The 12,583-nt window shown below is 58.4% G+C and overlaps 3 protein-coding genes and 1 pseudogene across 4 annotated transcripts; all 4 read left to right on the forward strand.

Moving 5' to 3' along the window:
- The first annotated feature begins 19 nt into the window (after window positions 1-19).
- On the forward strand, window positions 20-2,442 carry LOC108523619 (choriogonadotropin subunit beta-like). Of its 2 annotated transcripts, XM_017864299.1 has the most exons (4): window positions 319-402; window positions 1,397-1,473; window positions 1,707-1,874; window positions 2,111-2,442. In XM_017864299.1, exons 3-4 carry the CDS (start codon window positions 1,722-1,724, stop codon window positions 2,423-2,425), a joined length of 468 nt encoding a protein of 155 aa, XP_017719788.1. In that variant the 5' UTR covers window positions 319-402; window positions 1,397-1,473; window positions 1,707-1,721; the 3' UTR covers window positions 2,426-2,442. The 2 variants fall into 2 exon arrangements, with proteins under 2 accessions (XP_017719787.1, XP_017719788.1); XM_017864298.1 differs by lacking the exon at window positions 1,397-1,473 and having other exon boundaries at window positions 20-402.
- A 184-nt stretch (window positions 2,443-2,626) lies between these two features.
- On the forward strand, window positions 2,627-5,145 carry LOC108523614 (neurotrophin-4-like; annotated as a pseudogene).
- A 3,413-nt stretch (window positions 5,146-8,558) lies between these two features.
- On the forward strand, window positions 8,559-11,904 carry SAXO3 (stabilizer of axonemal microtubules 3). The gene is made up of 6 exons (XM_017864304.1): window positions 8,559-8,737; window positions 9,000-9,200; window positions 9,299-9,460; window positions 9,744-9,871; window positions 10,275-11,604; window positions 11,827-11,904. Exons 1-5 carry the CDS (start codon window positions 8,582-8,584, stop codon window positions 10,645-10,647), a joined length of 1,020 nt encoding a protein of 339 aa, XP_017719793.1. The 5' UTR covers window positions 8,559-8,581; the 3' UTR covers window positions 10,648-11,604; window positions 11,827-11,904.
- LHB (luteinizing hormone subunit beta) lies at window positions 11,617-12,559 on the forward strand. Its single transcript, XM_017864305.1, has 2 exons — window positions 11,617-11,994; window positions 12,227-12,559. Exons 1-2 carry the CDS (start codon window positions 11,764-11,766, stop codon window positions 12,467-12,469), a joined length of 474 nt encoding a protein of 157 aa, XP_017719794.1. The 5' UTR covers window positions 11,617-11,763; the 3' UTR covers window positions 12,470-12,559.
- Window positions 12,560-12,583: the final 24 nt, after the last annotated feature.

Below are 12,583 nucleotides of genomic sequence, written 5' to 3' on the forward strand. Positions count from 1 at the left end.
TGAGGAAGGAAGCTGAAGTTCCCTGGCGTGGGTGGAGGGAAGGGCTCTGACTCTGGGTCGGGGTGCGAGGGCCGTGGCCGTCATGGCTGTGGAGGCGGAAGGAGAGGGATGACCGCAGCACCGCGGGACCCTGACTCTGGCTCAGGAATTCTACAGCCCCTCGCTGCACCCGCTCCGCCGGCTCGACCGCTTCCGCCCGCTGGAGGCGCCCTGGGGTGGCCCCCACTGGAAGCCCTTGCCGGGCATCCACAGCGTGCCGAAAGCCTACAGCCCCGGAACTCCGGCTCCGGCAGCTGGAAGCCGGCGCTAGTGGGAGTCGGCCGGGCCAGCCCCACCCCACACACGCCCCCTGGCCTCGGGGCGGAGCCGAGCTCCGGACCTCCAAGGATGTGGATGCTCCAGGTAAGGCTGCAGGGCTCCTGGGCACCTTCCACCTTCCTCCAGGCCATCACTGGCATCAGAAGGGGTAGACGCGTGTGAGTTGTGGAAGGTCCTTTTCTGGAGGGGCGTGACCCCCAGTAAGCCCACTACGAGGGGTCCAGACCCAGGCTGGCTCCCACTTATTACTTCTGTCCGCAGTGTGGTGGCGGGACTAAGTCAGACACTCCCACTCAGCTGCAGTACCGAGGGGACTAAGTCCAGATAATGTCCGTCGAGGCTTGACCCCTCGGGCAGCACACGCCCCCTGCGGGCGTGTTAAATAATGGGTTAAATCATCTGAGCCACCCCCATTTCCGGGGACCGCTCCGGGCATCCTGACTTGAGGGTAGGGTGGGCAGAGGTCCCTAAGGGAGAGGTGGGGCTTTGACTGAATCGTTCGCTGCGGGGCATCCGGGTCAAGCGACTTCCCTGGCCGCACAGTCACCGGGTTGCCCTCGCGGATTGGGTAGGAGCTAAGTCCGAAGCCGCGCCCCTCCTGGGAGGTTGGACTGTGGCGCAGGAATGCCTTAAGTGGAGGAAGGTTGAGGTTTCAGTCCCTCACTTTTCTCGGGTCACCGCCTCCTCCTGGCTCCCAAGACCGCATGACAGGCAGAAGCAGGTTTTCCTACACCCTACTCCCTGGGCCTCGAACGCCGACGAGACCCTAGCACTCGACCACTGAGTCTCTGAGGTCACTTCACCGTGGTCTCTGCCTCACTCTTGCCGCTGGACCACTGAGGAGAGAGGGCTGGGGTGGTCCGCTGAGCCACCCCTGCGTCTCCGTGGCCTTGGGCACCTCTCACCCCCCGGGGTGTTAGTGTCGAGGTCACCCCAGCATCCTACCACCTCCTGGTGGCCTTGCCACCCCCACAACCCAGAGGTATAAAGCCAGGTACACGAGGCAGGGGACGCACCAAGGATGGAGATGCTCCAGGTAAGACTGCAGGGCCCCTGGGCACCTTCCACCTCCTTCCAGGCCATCACTGGCATGAGAAGGGGCAGACGCGTGTGAGCTGTGGAAGGAGGCCTGTTTCTGGAGGGGCGTGACCCCCAGTAAGTTTCAGGTGGGGCAATCCCTGAGGGTGGGTTTCTAAAATGTTGGGGTATCTCAGGTCCTCTGGGCTGTGGTGTGGTCGCTGAAAGGCAGGTGTATGGGAGGTGGGTCCTGACTAGGAGATGCCGGGAAAGGTCTCTAGGTGGTTGCACGTGGTGTACCCCGGGGAATGGGAGGGCCAGGGTGAAGGGCTGCCATCTCAGACCCGGGTGAAACACTGTCCTTGTCCCAGGGGCTGCCGCTGTGGATGCTGCTGAGCATGGGCAGGGCACGGGCATCCAGGGAGCCGCTGCGGCCACTGTGCCGCCCCATCAATGCCACCCTGGCTGCGGAGAAGGAGGCCTGCCCCGTGTGCATCACCGTCAACACCACCATCTGTGCCGGCTACTGCCCCACCATGGTGAGCTGCCCGGGGCCAGGGGCAGGTGCTGCCATCTCAGGACGGGGCTCACAGAGGCATCGGGGGAGGAAGGGTGGTCTGCCTGTCTGGTGAGGGGGTGGGGAATGGGGTGTAGGAGGGCAGGAACAGAGGGCTTCCTGGACTCCTGAGTCTGGGACCTTTGGGGGCAGCTTGGGAGCTCAGCCGAGGCGCTGGCCCCAGGCACATACTCCCTCCCCTATCTACATGTCCCCCAGATGCGGGTGCTGCAGGTGGTCCTGCCGCCCGTGCCCCAGGCGGTATGCACCTACCGCGAGGTGCGCTTCGAGTCCATCCGGCTCCCTGGCTGCCCGCCTGGCGTGGACCCCGTAGTCTCCATCCCCGTGGCTCTCAGCTGTCGCTGTGGACTCTGCCGCCGCAGCACCACTGACTGTGGGGGTCCCAAGGACCACCCGTTGACCTGTGATGACCCCCACCTGCAGGCCTCCTCTTCCTCAAAGGACCTTCCCCCCAGCCCTCCAAGTCCATCCCGACTCCTGGAACCAGCAGGCACCCCGTTCCTCCCGCAATAAAGGCTTCTCAATCTGCACTCTGGGGGTGTCTTTCTGTGGGCTCAGGGCAACCACACACACGCAGGGTGAGTCCAGTCTCAAAACCATTTTATACAAAGTCTGACCGTCAGAACTCTGGTAAAAACAGGGTGGGGACAGGGGATGACATCCAGCTCAGGAGGTGTCCATGGTCTCACCTTCTGTGGGGAGAAGGAAGGCCACATGGTCAGTGTGGCCCAGGGCGCGGGGCCTGAGCCTTCTAGGCAGAGCTCCCTCTTCCTCCCTCTGAGGGTGGCACTGACCATGCAGGTGCAGGGGTGGGAACCAGAATGGGATGAATGGGCGGAGGGGGATGTCATCTCTTCCAGCCTCCTTCAAACACTGCCTCTCCCTTCTCCTCCTCTTCCCTACCCTCTCTCCATCTGTTTCCCATCCCAGCTAGGAGCCATCACCTGAGTAGAGAAGCGGCCTCTGGAAAGGGGGCGGGGCCTTGACTCCTGGGTACCCTGAACTTCAAGAGGAACTCTGGGAAGGAGATGTTCATTGATTTGGCCCCTTCCCCACCTGCCTGTATACCCTGCCTGATCTTTTCTTCCCCTAGGTGGTTGCCCCCTCCCTCTCCTGAGATGTCAGGAAGGAGGGGGCCACCTGTGTCCTCCACAGGGACGCCCCGGAAACCTGGGGACTCCCAGCCTCAGAGCTCCGAGGTGGAGGAGGTGCTGACAGGTGTGGTAACCACTGGCTGTTTCCCAGTCTTCTCCACGCTACCCTTTCCCAGAACCACAGGCTTCCAGAATGTTGTAGAGAAACTGCGACATCCACGCCTCCACCAGCCTCTCCCAGCACCAGGTCAATTTCACACATGGGAAAACCGAAGCCTGTCTCAGAGGGGCAGCGTTTTACCTCCTTAGTGGCAGTTTTGAGGTGAAATGGGGTCTCCCTAGGATTCCAGGTTGTGGCCTTTCTCCAAATTGTGGAATGTGGCCAGGCATGGTGGCTTGAGTCTGTAGTCCCAGCTACTCAGGAGCCACAGCAGGAGGATTGCTTGAGCCCAGGATTTCAAGTGCAGCGAGGAATCAGCAAGATCTCATATTAAAACAATTTGTTTGAGATCAGGCGTGGTGTCTCACGCCTGTAATCCCAGCAGTTTTGGAAGCCAAGGCAGGAGTATCGCTTGAAATCGGGAGTTCAAGACCAGTCTGGCCAAGATGGTGAAAGCCCATGTCTACTAAAAGTACAAAAATCAGCTGGGCACGGCGGCAGGCACCTGTAATTTTAGCTACTGAGAAGACTGAGGCAGAAGAATCACTTGAACCCACGAGGCAGACGGTGCAGTGAGCCGAGATTGTGCCACTGCACTCCAGCCTGGGCAGAGTAAGACTCTGTCTCAAAAAAAAAAAAAAATTGATTGGAACATCCTACAAGATGCAAAACTTATGTTTCCTCAGAGTTGTACAGGAAGGATGGCAGAGTGCAGTTACCCAGATTTTAAGTCCCATCTGTGCCATTTGCTGGCTGTGTGACCGGACACAAATCATTATTTTCTCTGAGCCTGTATTTAATCATCTGTTGCTATTAAGTAATAGTAGTTGAATACTTATTTTTATTCTATTATTATTATTTATTTTTGAGATGGATTTTCACTCTTGTTGACCAGGCTAGAGTGCAATGGTACAATCTCGGCTCACTGCAACCTCCGCCTCCTGGGTTTAAGCAATTCTCCTTCCTCAGCCTCCCGAGTAGCTGGGATTACAGGCACGTGCGCCACCATGCCTGGCTAATTTTGTAATTTTAGTAGAGACAGAGGTTCACGAAGTTGGCCAGGCTGGTCTTGAACTCCTCACCTCACGTGAGCCGCCCACCTCGGCCTCCCAAAGCACTGGGATTACAGGCGTGAGTCACAGTAGTAGTTGTATACTTATTATTAATCTACAATTTGGACATTATGCAAGTGTTACATATAGGGTCCCCCAAACTTCTAGAACAAGAGCTTCCCCACAGTCCTGGAAGGCAAGCGTCCCCTAGGGTTTCCAACTTCTGTCCCCACTGAAGTTTTCACCCCCTTCTCTAATCCCAGCCTCCTGCTCTCTGTCTCCAGGTGCTCTAAGAACTGGTCCCCCTCCCCTCATGCTCCCTCCCCATCCTCTTCCTTTTCCTCCTCCCCAGTGTGCCAATTGAGTCCCAACCTCACCCTCGACATTACCCCCATTTCTGGCCCCGAGTGGGACCTTCTGTCCCCCCCACCGAGTGGTCCTGTCTAGGGGTGCTTCTGCTGGGCCCCCTCTGCTCTTCCTGCTGGAGGCTGGGGCCTTTGGAGAGTCAGCAGGCACCCTGGCCAACCGCAGCTGGTGTTGGGTGAGCGAAACTGCAACAGGGAGTCATCAGGGTGAACTGGCCGCGATGCAGTCAGCGGCTGGGTGACAGACCGCCGGACCGCTGTGGACTTGCGTGGGCGCGAGGTGGAGGTGTTGGGCGAGGTACCTGCAGCTGGTGGCAGTCCCCTCTGACAGTACTTCTTTGAAACCCACTGCAAGGCTGATAACTCTGAGGAAGGTGGCCCAGGGGCAGGTGGAGGGGGCTGCTGGGGTGTGGACCAAAGGCACTGGGTGTCTGAGTGCAAGACCAAGCAGTCCTATGTGCGGGCATTGATTGCTGATGCTCAGGGCCGTGTGGGCTGGCGATGGATTCGAATTGACACTGTCTGTGCCTGCACACTCCTCAGTTGGACTGGCTGGGCCTGAGGCCCATGCCCAGGAACTGGTCAGGCAGAAAAAGAACAGAGCTGGATGCTGAGAGACCTCAGGGGGCCCAGTTGCTCTAAGGATCCCAGTTTGGGAACTCATCAAATGATCACAAAATCACAATTCTACGATTTTGAGCTCAGTCTCTGCAGGATGGGTGAAACCATATGGGGTTTTGAAGGTTGAATAGGAGTTCTCCCAGAGCAACTTGAGGGTAAGAATGATGATGATGATACCCAGGTGCAGTGGCTCATGCCTATAATTCCAGAACTTTTGGAGGCCAAGGTGGGTGGGTCACCTGAGGTCAGGAGTTTGAGACCAACCTGGCCAACATGGTGAAACCCCATCTCTACTTAAAATAGAAAAAATTGGCAGGGCGCGGTGACTCACGCCTGTAATCTCAGCACTTTGGGAGGCGGAGATGGGCGGATCACGAGGTCAGGAGACCGAGACCATTCTGGCTAACACAGTGAACCGCCGTCTCTACTAAAATACAAAAAAAAAAAAAAAAAAAATTAGCTGGGCGTGGTGGGCAGGTGCCTGTATCCGCTACTCAGGAGCTGAAGCAGGAGAATTGCTTGAACCTGGGAGGTGGGAGTTTGCAGTGAGCTGAGATCACCCCACTGCACTCCACCCTGGGGACAAGAGCGAGACGACTTCGTCTCAAAAAAAAAAAAAAAAAAAAAAAAAAAAAAAGATGATGATGATAATAAGAGCCACTATTTACTGAGTGTTTACTGTTTCTTAGTCCTAATACAAAACTCCTCAGATCAACTCTCATGGATTTGATCATTGGTGGCCCTTGGCATTAAGTTACTGACTACTTAGTCTCAGAGGTTACCACCTTGCTCATCCTGGAGACTGGGAGGGGACATTTCAAGATGTGGTTGGGGGAGGATAGACACTGGAACATGCAAGCAGATGGCCAGGGGACTTTGAAAACGTGGTCCACAGAAGGCCTTTAAGTGTCTGGGAGCTGGGGTTCAAATGGGAAATTTTACTTGGTGAGAGGGGGCAGGCGTTGGCTTAGAATAGTCTCTTGTGAGGTAACGAGCCCCCCATCACAGGGGGAGTACAAACAAGGTTGAATGAGAAGTGATCAGGATGCTGGAGAGTTCAGGCCTGGGTGGGAAGCTGGAGTCAGGTTTCTAGCCCTTTTCCTTGTCCCAGTTTTTACCCTACATTGGGAAAGAAACAGACCTTAAAATTGTCCAGCTTGGCCGGGCGCGGTGGCTCAAGCCTGTAATCCCAGTACTTTGGGAGGCCGAGACGGGCGGATCACTAGGTCAGGAGATCGAGACCATCTTGGCTAACCCGGTGAAACCCCGTCTCTACTAAAAAAAATACAAAAAACTAGCCGGGCGAGGTGGCGGGCGCCTGTAGTCCCAGCTACTTGGGAGGCTGAGGCAGGAGAATGGCGTAAACCCGGGAGGCGGAGCTTGCAGTGAGCTGTGATTCGGCCACTGCACTCCAGCCTGGGCGACAGAGGGAGACTCTGTCTCAAAAAAAAAAAAAAAAAACAAAAAACAGAAAAAAATTGTCTAGCTTGATGGCCGGATGTGGTGGATGACACCTGTAATCCCAGCACTTTGGGAGGCCGAGGTGGGCAAATCACCTGAGGTCAGGAGCTCAAGAGCAGTCCGGCCAACATGGTGAAACCCCGTCTCTACTAAAATTATAAAAAGAAATTAGCTGGGCGTGGTGGCAGGTGCTTGTAATTCAAAGTACTCCGGAGGGTGGGGCAGGAGAATTGCTTAAACCTGGGAGGCAGAGCTTGCAGTGAGCCAAGACCATGCCATTGCACTCCAGTCTGGGCAAAAGGAGTGAAACTTTGTCTCCAAAGAAAAAAAGAAAATTGTCCAGCTTGAGTGGGGCATGAGGTTCTGACTAACTAGCCTGCCTCCTGGCTAGAATAGGGGGTCACTGTGCATTGAGAGCCCTTGAGTAGGGCCAGAAAAATCCAATAGAAGGTCCCAGAAGCCTGAATGGAGGAGGAGGGGTAAGTGGGATTCTGGGCCTGGCTGCAGAAGGCAGCCTCAGTTTTCCTTGTCTGAAGAATGGGCTGGTGAGATGAAATAATGGGGGTTGAGGAGGCAGAAGCCTTGACCTAAAGCTCTTTTTTTTTTTTTTTGATAGAGTCTTGCTCTGTCGCTCAGGCTGGAGTACAGTGGCGCAATCTGAGCTCACTGAAACATTCACCTCTCGGGTTCAAGTGATTCTCCTGCCTTAGCTGGGATTACAGGTGCGCGCCACCAAGCGTGGCTAATTTTTGTATTTTTTGGAAGAGACAGGGTTTTGCCATGTTGGCCAGGCTGGTCTCAAACTCCTCACCTCAAGTGATCTGCTCGCCTCAGCCTCCCAAAGTGCTGGGATTACAGGAGTGAGCTACCGTGCCTGGTGACCAAAAGCTCTTTATAGTGAAGAAGTTACAGGGAAGCCACGGCGAGATCATAGGCCTTCACAACAGCCCATCATGTATTACCCATCGCCCCACATGTGTTGCCAACACACACACATACGCACACACAATCTCTCTGTCTCTCTCCCTCTCTCAGGTCCAGCTTTGAGCAAAAAACATAGGCATCCCCTCCACCCATCTGTACAGACCAGGCCCCTGGGCGGGCTGGGGCATGGCTGACTGTTTCTACATCTCCTTGTTTACCATCTGTGATTTTGCTCTTTTTTGCTACCTTCCTCTCTGTCTCTGCCTTCCAGTGGCTCTAGCCTCTGGGTCAGTCCTAATAGCTCCATTTCCAACGTGGTCTGTTTCTTCCTTCTTGTCTCTCTCCTCTCGTACTTCTTTCTCACTCATCAAAGCCCATCTTTTTCGCTATGTCCCTGTGCGCTCCTCGTGGTTCCCTTCCTCGTTCCACACTCTGCCTATCCAGGTGGAACTTTTCAGGCAAATCAAAGGCAGGCAGGACAGCCAATGCTGGTGCTGATTACTTCAGCACGTGCAGGGAGGGTAGGGGAGCCCTGGGGATGTCTGGAAATCGTTACCCAGAGGTGGGCAGGCCTGGTAGACGGAGGAAGTAGCCGGGAGCATCTGGGCCCTGGAAGAAAGTGGGGTGTTTCTCATGGAGGTCCTGAGTTGCTAGGTGCAGTGCAGGGGTCTCTGTCTCTCTGTCTGGATCTTGACACCTCCAGGTCCCTATCCCTCTTTTTGGGTTTCTCTGTCCCCCACCCGCTGGGTCTCTGAAATTCTGAACTTCTCCTTCCCTTTCCGACCTCCTCTCTTTGAGTCTCCATCCCCCTCCCTGTGTTTCTCTGTGCCCCTCTTGGGGTCCCTGTCCCTCTGTCTCTGGGTCTCCTTCTCATTCCATCCAGCCACATGTCTGCAGGCCCTCGATTGGCTGCAGGGTGGGCGGGTTCTGTCACCTGGGGCAACAACCACAACAAGCCAGCTCCTGCTTGACTACCGGGTGGGGGTGAAACTATGGCCAGTGGCAGCTTGGCTCTGTGCTGTGGCCCAGCGTGGTGCCGTATCTCTGCAACCGAGGTACCTGGATCCAGGCCCAACTGGCATCGCACCAGCAGCTACGTTGCCCACCGCATTATCCCACCCATACCCATCATCCCGCCAACGGTGCAGGTGGGCAGACCCTAGGCTGAAGCCCTGTGGGGCCTGGAGACCCAGAAAGATAGGGGCTAAGTAAAGGCGACTGGGAGCTTGGACTCCTCTCTGAGGGAGGAGGGTCCTGGAGTCCTGGGTCTGAGAGGAGGCACCAGGGAAGCTGAATGCCAGGGATTGCAGAGAAAGGGCTGGGGACCGACTGGAAGAGGTCAGAGCTTGGGGTGGGGGGTGATAGGGACTCCTGAGTCTTTCTAGCTGATGGGCAGCGCCTTCTCTCCAGTCCACGGTCGCGGACCCTCTACCTCCGGCTGCAAAGCAGAATTCTCGCATCTGGGCTTTCGACGAGGTCCTCAGCAGATGGGAGACAACCTCTGGCTCGGCCTACGTGCCCAAGACCCATGGTGGGCCCTGCGCCCAGCCCAGAGCCCCAGAGCCTGCAGACCCCACGCGGACTGTAGGTATCAAGGATTTAGGAGAAAAGGTAAGGTTTGGGGAGTGCCGGAGTCCGCGGGGACAGGGCGGGGACTGCATTTGAGTCCTCTGCGCCTTCACATGGGTCTCCGGCTCGCCTTTCCACAGCTCAGACGCCGCGGCTGGCACCTCCCACTGACCACAAAGTATCGGCGCAGCGAGACGAGGGCGCAGTACAGGGGCTCTCCCGACCCGGACGCGCGCGTCCCCGAATACGTCGGGCCCCAGCCCCTACAACTCGCAGACCACCACCGCGGGGGGCCTTCCCAGGTGGCCGGGTAGAAGCCGGCGCTGGCGAGACGGGGCAGATTTCCGGGAGCCTGGGACGGGGCCAGAAGAAATCACGGCCTTAGGGCGCGGCTAAAGGGTCTGGGGCGGGATCCGGAGGTTAGAGGGGCTGGGGGAGGGGCTAGGCATTCAGGCTAGGCCAGAAGGACCAGGGACTAGAAATTCACCTTCAGGGCTCCGAAGCTGCTGCGGGGCTAGACCTAGGGCTTTGAACGGGGTAAGAAATCTATGTTTTGGGTATGCCTCCTCCCCCAATCTTGCTCAGGCTCTAATCCCCTGGACGAAGAACCCCGAGCTGTCTGGCCGGCCTTTCACAGTATCCGACCGGGGCGTCCTGGACCGCCGACAGCTCTATCTGACCACCTCGGCGCGGGACTTTCGGTTCTATCCCAAGTAAGCCGGGCTCTCGCTCGGCACCGCCTCCTGCCTTGGCCGTTGCACGCCGAGCCTCTGGGCTGGCTCCCATTCTCTGACCCGGTGGTCTCAGCCTCGAATCCTGTAGCAGCAAGAACCAAAATTCAGGCCCCAACCCCTCCCTCTTTTAGCACCCAGGAGTCCTTAGTGTCAACTCTCAGGAACGGCGGTAGGGACAGGAAGCCTGCACAGCGGCTCGAGGGGATTCTGGATCAGAGGGCAGGGCCTCTTTCCGTACTTGAGCCCCCACATACTCCTTCCCAAGGAAGCGAAAGCACCCGTTTCCTTCGCTAGGATGTGAAAGCTGTTTCCAGGACGTTAAGTACCTCGAGGACCCAGGAACGCAGGCTACTGTCCTCACTATCCTGCCCTGCTCCCACAGGACGGAGCTGTCCGGATACCCCCGCAAGGACTCCCTGACCTACTGGAGCTTCGAAGAGACGCCCCAGGTCCGGGGCCACGGCCCGCAGCGGCCGCCCTGTCCGCGCTCCTGCCGGCCGCCCCGACCACCGCGGGTCCGCGTGCCACGCGCCAGGCCGGTGACCTCGGCCGTGCCGCACCGCGGAGCCCTGTCTCTGGCTCAGGAGTCCTACAGCCCCCCGTTGCACCCGCTCCGGGGGCTCGACCGCTTCTGCCCGCTGGAGGCGCCCTGGGGCGGCCCCCACTGGAAGCCCCTGCCGGGCATCCACAGCGTGCCGAAAGCCTACAGTACAGAGAACTCCAGCTACGGCAGCTTGAAGCCGACGCTGGCGTGAGCGGGCCGGGCCAGCCCCACCCCGGACACGCCCCCTGGGCCGCGGGGCGGAGCCGAGCTCGGGACCTCCGCTCACTAAGAGGGGTCCAGACTATTGTCTATTGGCAGTGTGGGGGCGGGACTAGCCCACATACGCCCCCTCGGCTGCGGCATCGCGGGGAGGGGACTAAGTCCAGATAATATCCTTGGAGGCTGTGGCCCTGCGGGCAGGACACGCACCCTGCGGGCGTATTAAATGAGTTAAATCACCAGAACCACACATTTCCGCGGACCCCTCCGGGCATCCTAGCTTGAGGGTGTGGTGGGCAGAGGTCCCTAAGGCTGAGGTGGGGCTCTGGCTGAATCCCTGGTTGGGGGGCATCTGGGTCAAGTGGCTTCCCTGGCAGCACAGTCACGGTGAGGACTGTGGCACAGGAATGCATCAAGTGGAGGAGGGTTGAGGCTTCAGTCCAGCACCTTTCTCGGGTCACCGCCTCCTCCTGGCTCCCAAGACAACAGGATAGGCAGAGACAGGCCTTCCTACACCCTACTCCCTGTGCCTCCAACACCGACTAGACCCTAGCACTCCATCGATGAGTCTCTGAGGTCACTTCACGGTGGTCTCTGCCTCATCCCTGGCGTTGGAGCACTGAGGAGAGAGGGCTGGGGCACTCTGCTGAGCCACTCCTGTGCCTCCCTGGCCTTGTGCACCTCTCGCCCCCGGGGGGATTAGTGTCCAGGTTACCCCAGCATCCTACCACCTCCTGGTGGCCTTGCCGCCCCCACAACCCCGAAGTATAAAGCCAGGTACACGAGGCAGGGGATGTACCAAGGATGGAGATGCTCCAGGTAAGACTGCAGGGCCCCTGGGCACCTTCCACCTCCTTCCAGGCCATCACTGGCATGAGAGGGGGCAGACGCGTGTGAGCTGTGGAAGGAGGCCTCTTTCTGGAGGGGCGTGACCCCCAGTAAGCTTCAGGTGGGGCAATCTCTGAGGGTGGGGATCTAAAATGTTGGGGTATCTCAGGTTCTCTGGGCTGTGGGGTGGGCGCTGAAAGGAAGGTGTCCGGGCGGTGGGTCCTGACTAGGAGATGCCGGGAAAGGTCTCTGGGTCCTTGAGGGTGGTGTACCCCAGGGCATGGGAGGGCCAGGGCACGGGGCTGCGGTCTCAGACTGGGCTGAAGCAGTGTCCTTGTCCCAGAGGCTGCTGCTGTGGCTGCTGCTGAGTACAGGTGGGGCACAGGCATCCAGGGAGCCACTGCGGCCACTGTGCCGCCCCATCAATGCCACCCTGGCTGCCGAGAAGGAGGCCTGCCCCGTGTGCATCACCGTCAACACCACCATCTGTGCCGGCTACTGCCCCACCATGGTGAGCTGCCCCGGGCCAGGAGCAGGTGCTGCCACCTCGGGGCCGGGTTCACAGAGGCAGTGGGGGAGGAAGGGTGGTCTGTCTGGTCAGGAGCTGGGGAATGGGGTGTGAGAGGGCAGGAACAGAGGGCTTCCTGGACACCTGAGTCTGGGACCTTTGGGGGCAGCTTGGGAGCTCAGCTGAGGCGCTGGCCCCAGGCACATGCTCACTCCGCTATCCACATGTCCTCCAGATGCGGGTGCTGCAGGTGGCCCTGCCGGCCCTGCCCCAGGTGGTATGCACCTACCGCGAGGTGCGCTTCGAGTCCATCCAGCTCCCTGGATGCCTGCCCGGCGTGGACCCCGTGGTCTCCTTTCCTGTGGCTCTCAGCTGTCGCTGTGGACCCTGCCGCCGCAGCACCTCTGACTGCGGGGGTCCCAAGGACCACCCTTTGACTTGTGACCACCCCCAACTCCCAGGCCTCCTCTTCCTCTAAAGACCCTCCCCCCAGCCTTCCAAGTCCATCCCGACTCCTGGAGCCAGCAGGCACCCCGTTCCTCCCGCAATAAAGGCTTCTCAGTGCGCACTCTGGAGGTGTCTTTCTGTGGGC

This window comes from Rhinopithecus bieti, unplaced genomic scaffold, assembly GCF_001698545.2.
Source record: "Rhinopithecus bieti isolate Rb0 unplaced genomic scaffold, ASM169854v2 scaffold_75559, whole genome shotgun sequence".
NCBI lineage: Eukaryota > Metazoa > Chordata > Mammalia > Primates > Cercopithecidae > Rhinopithecus > Rhinopithecus bieti.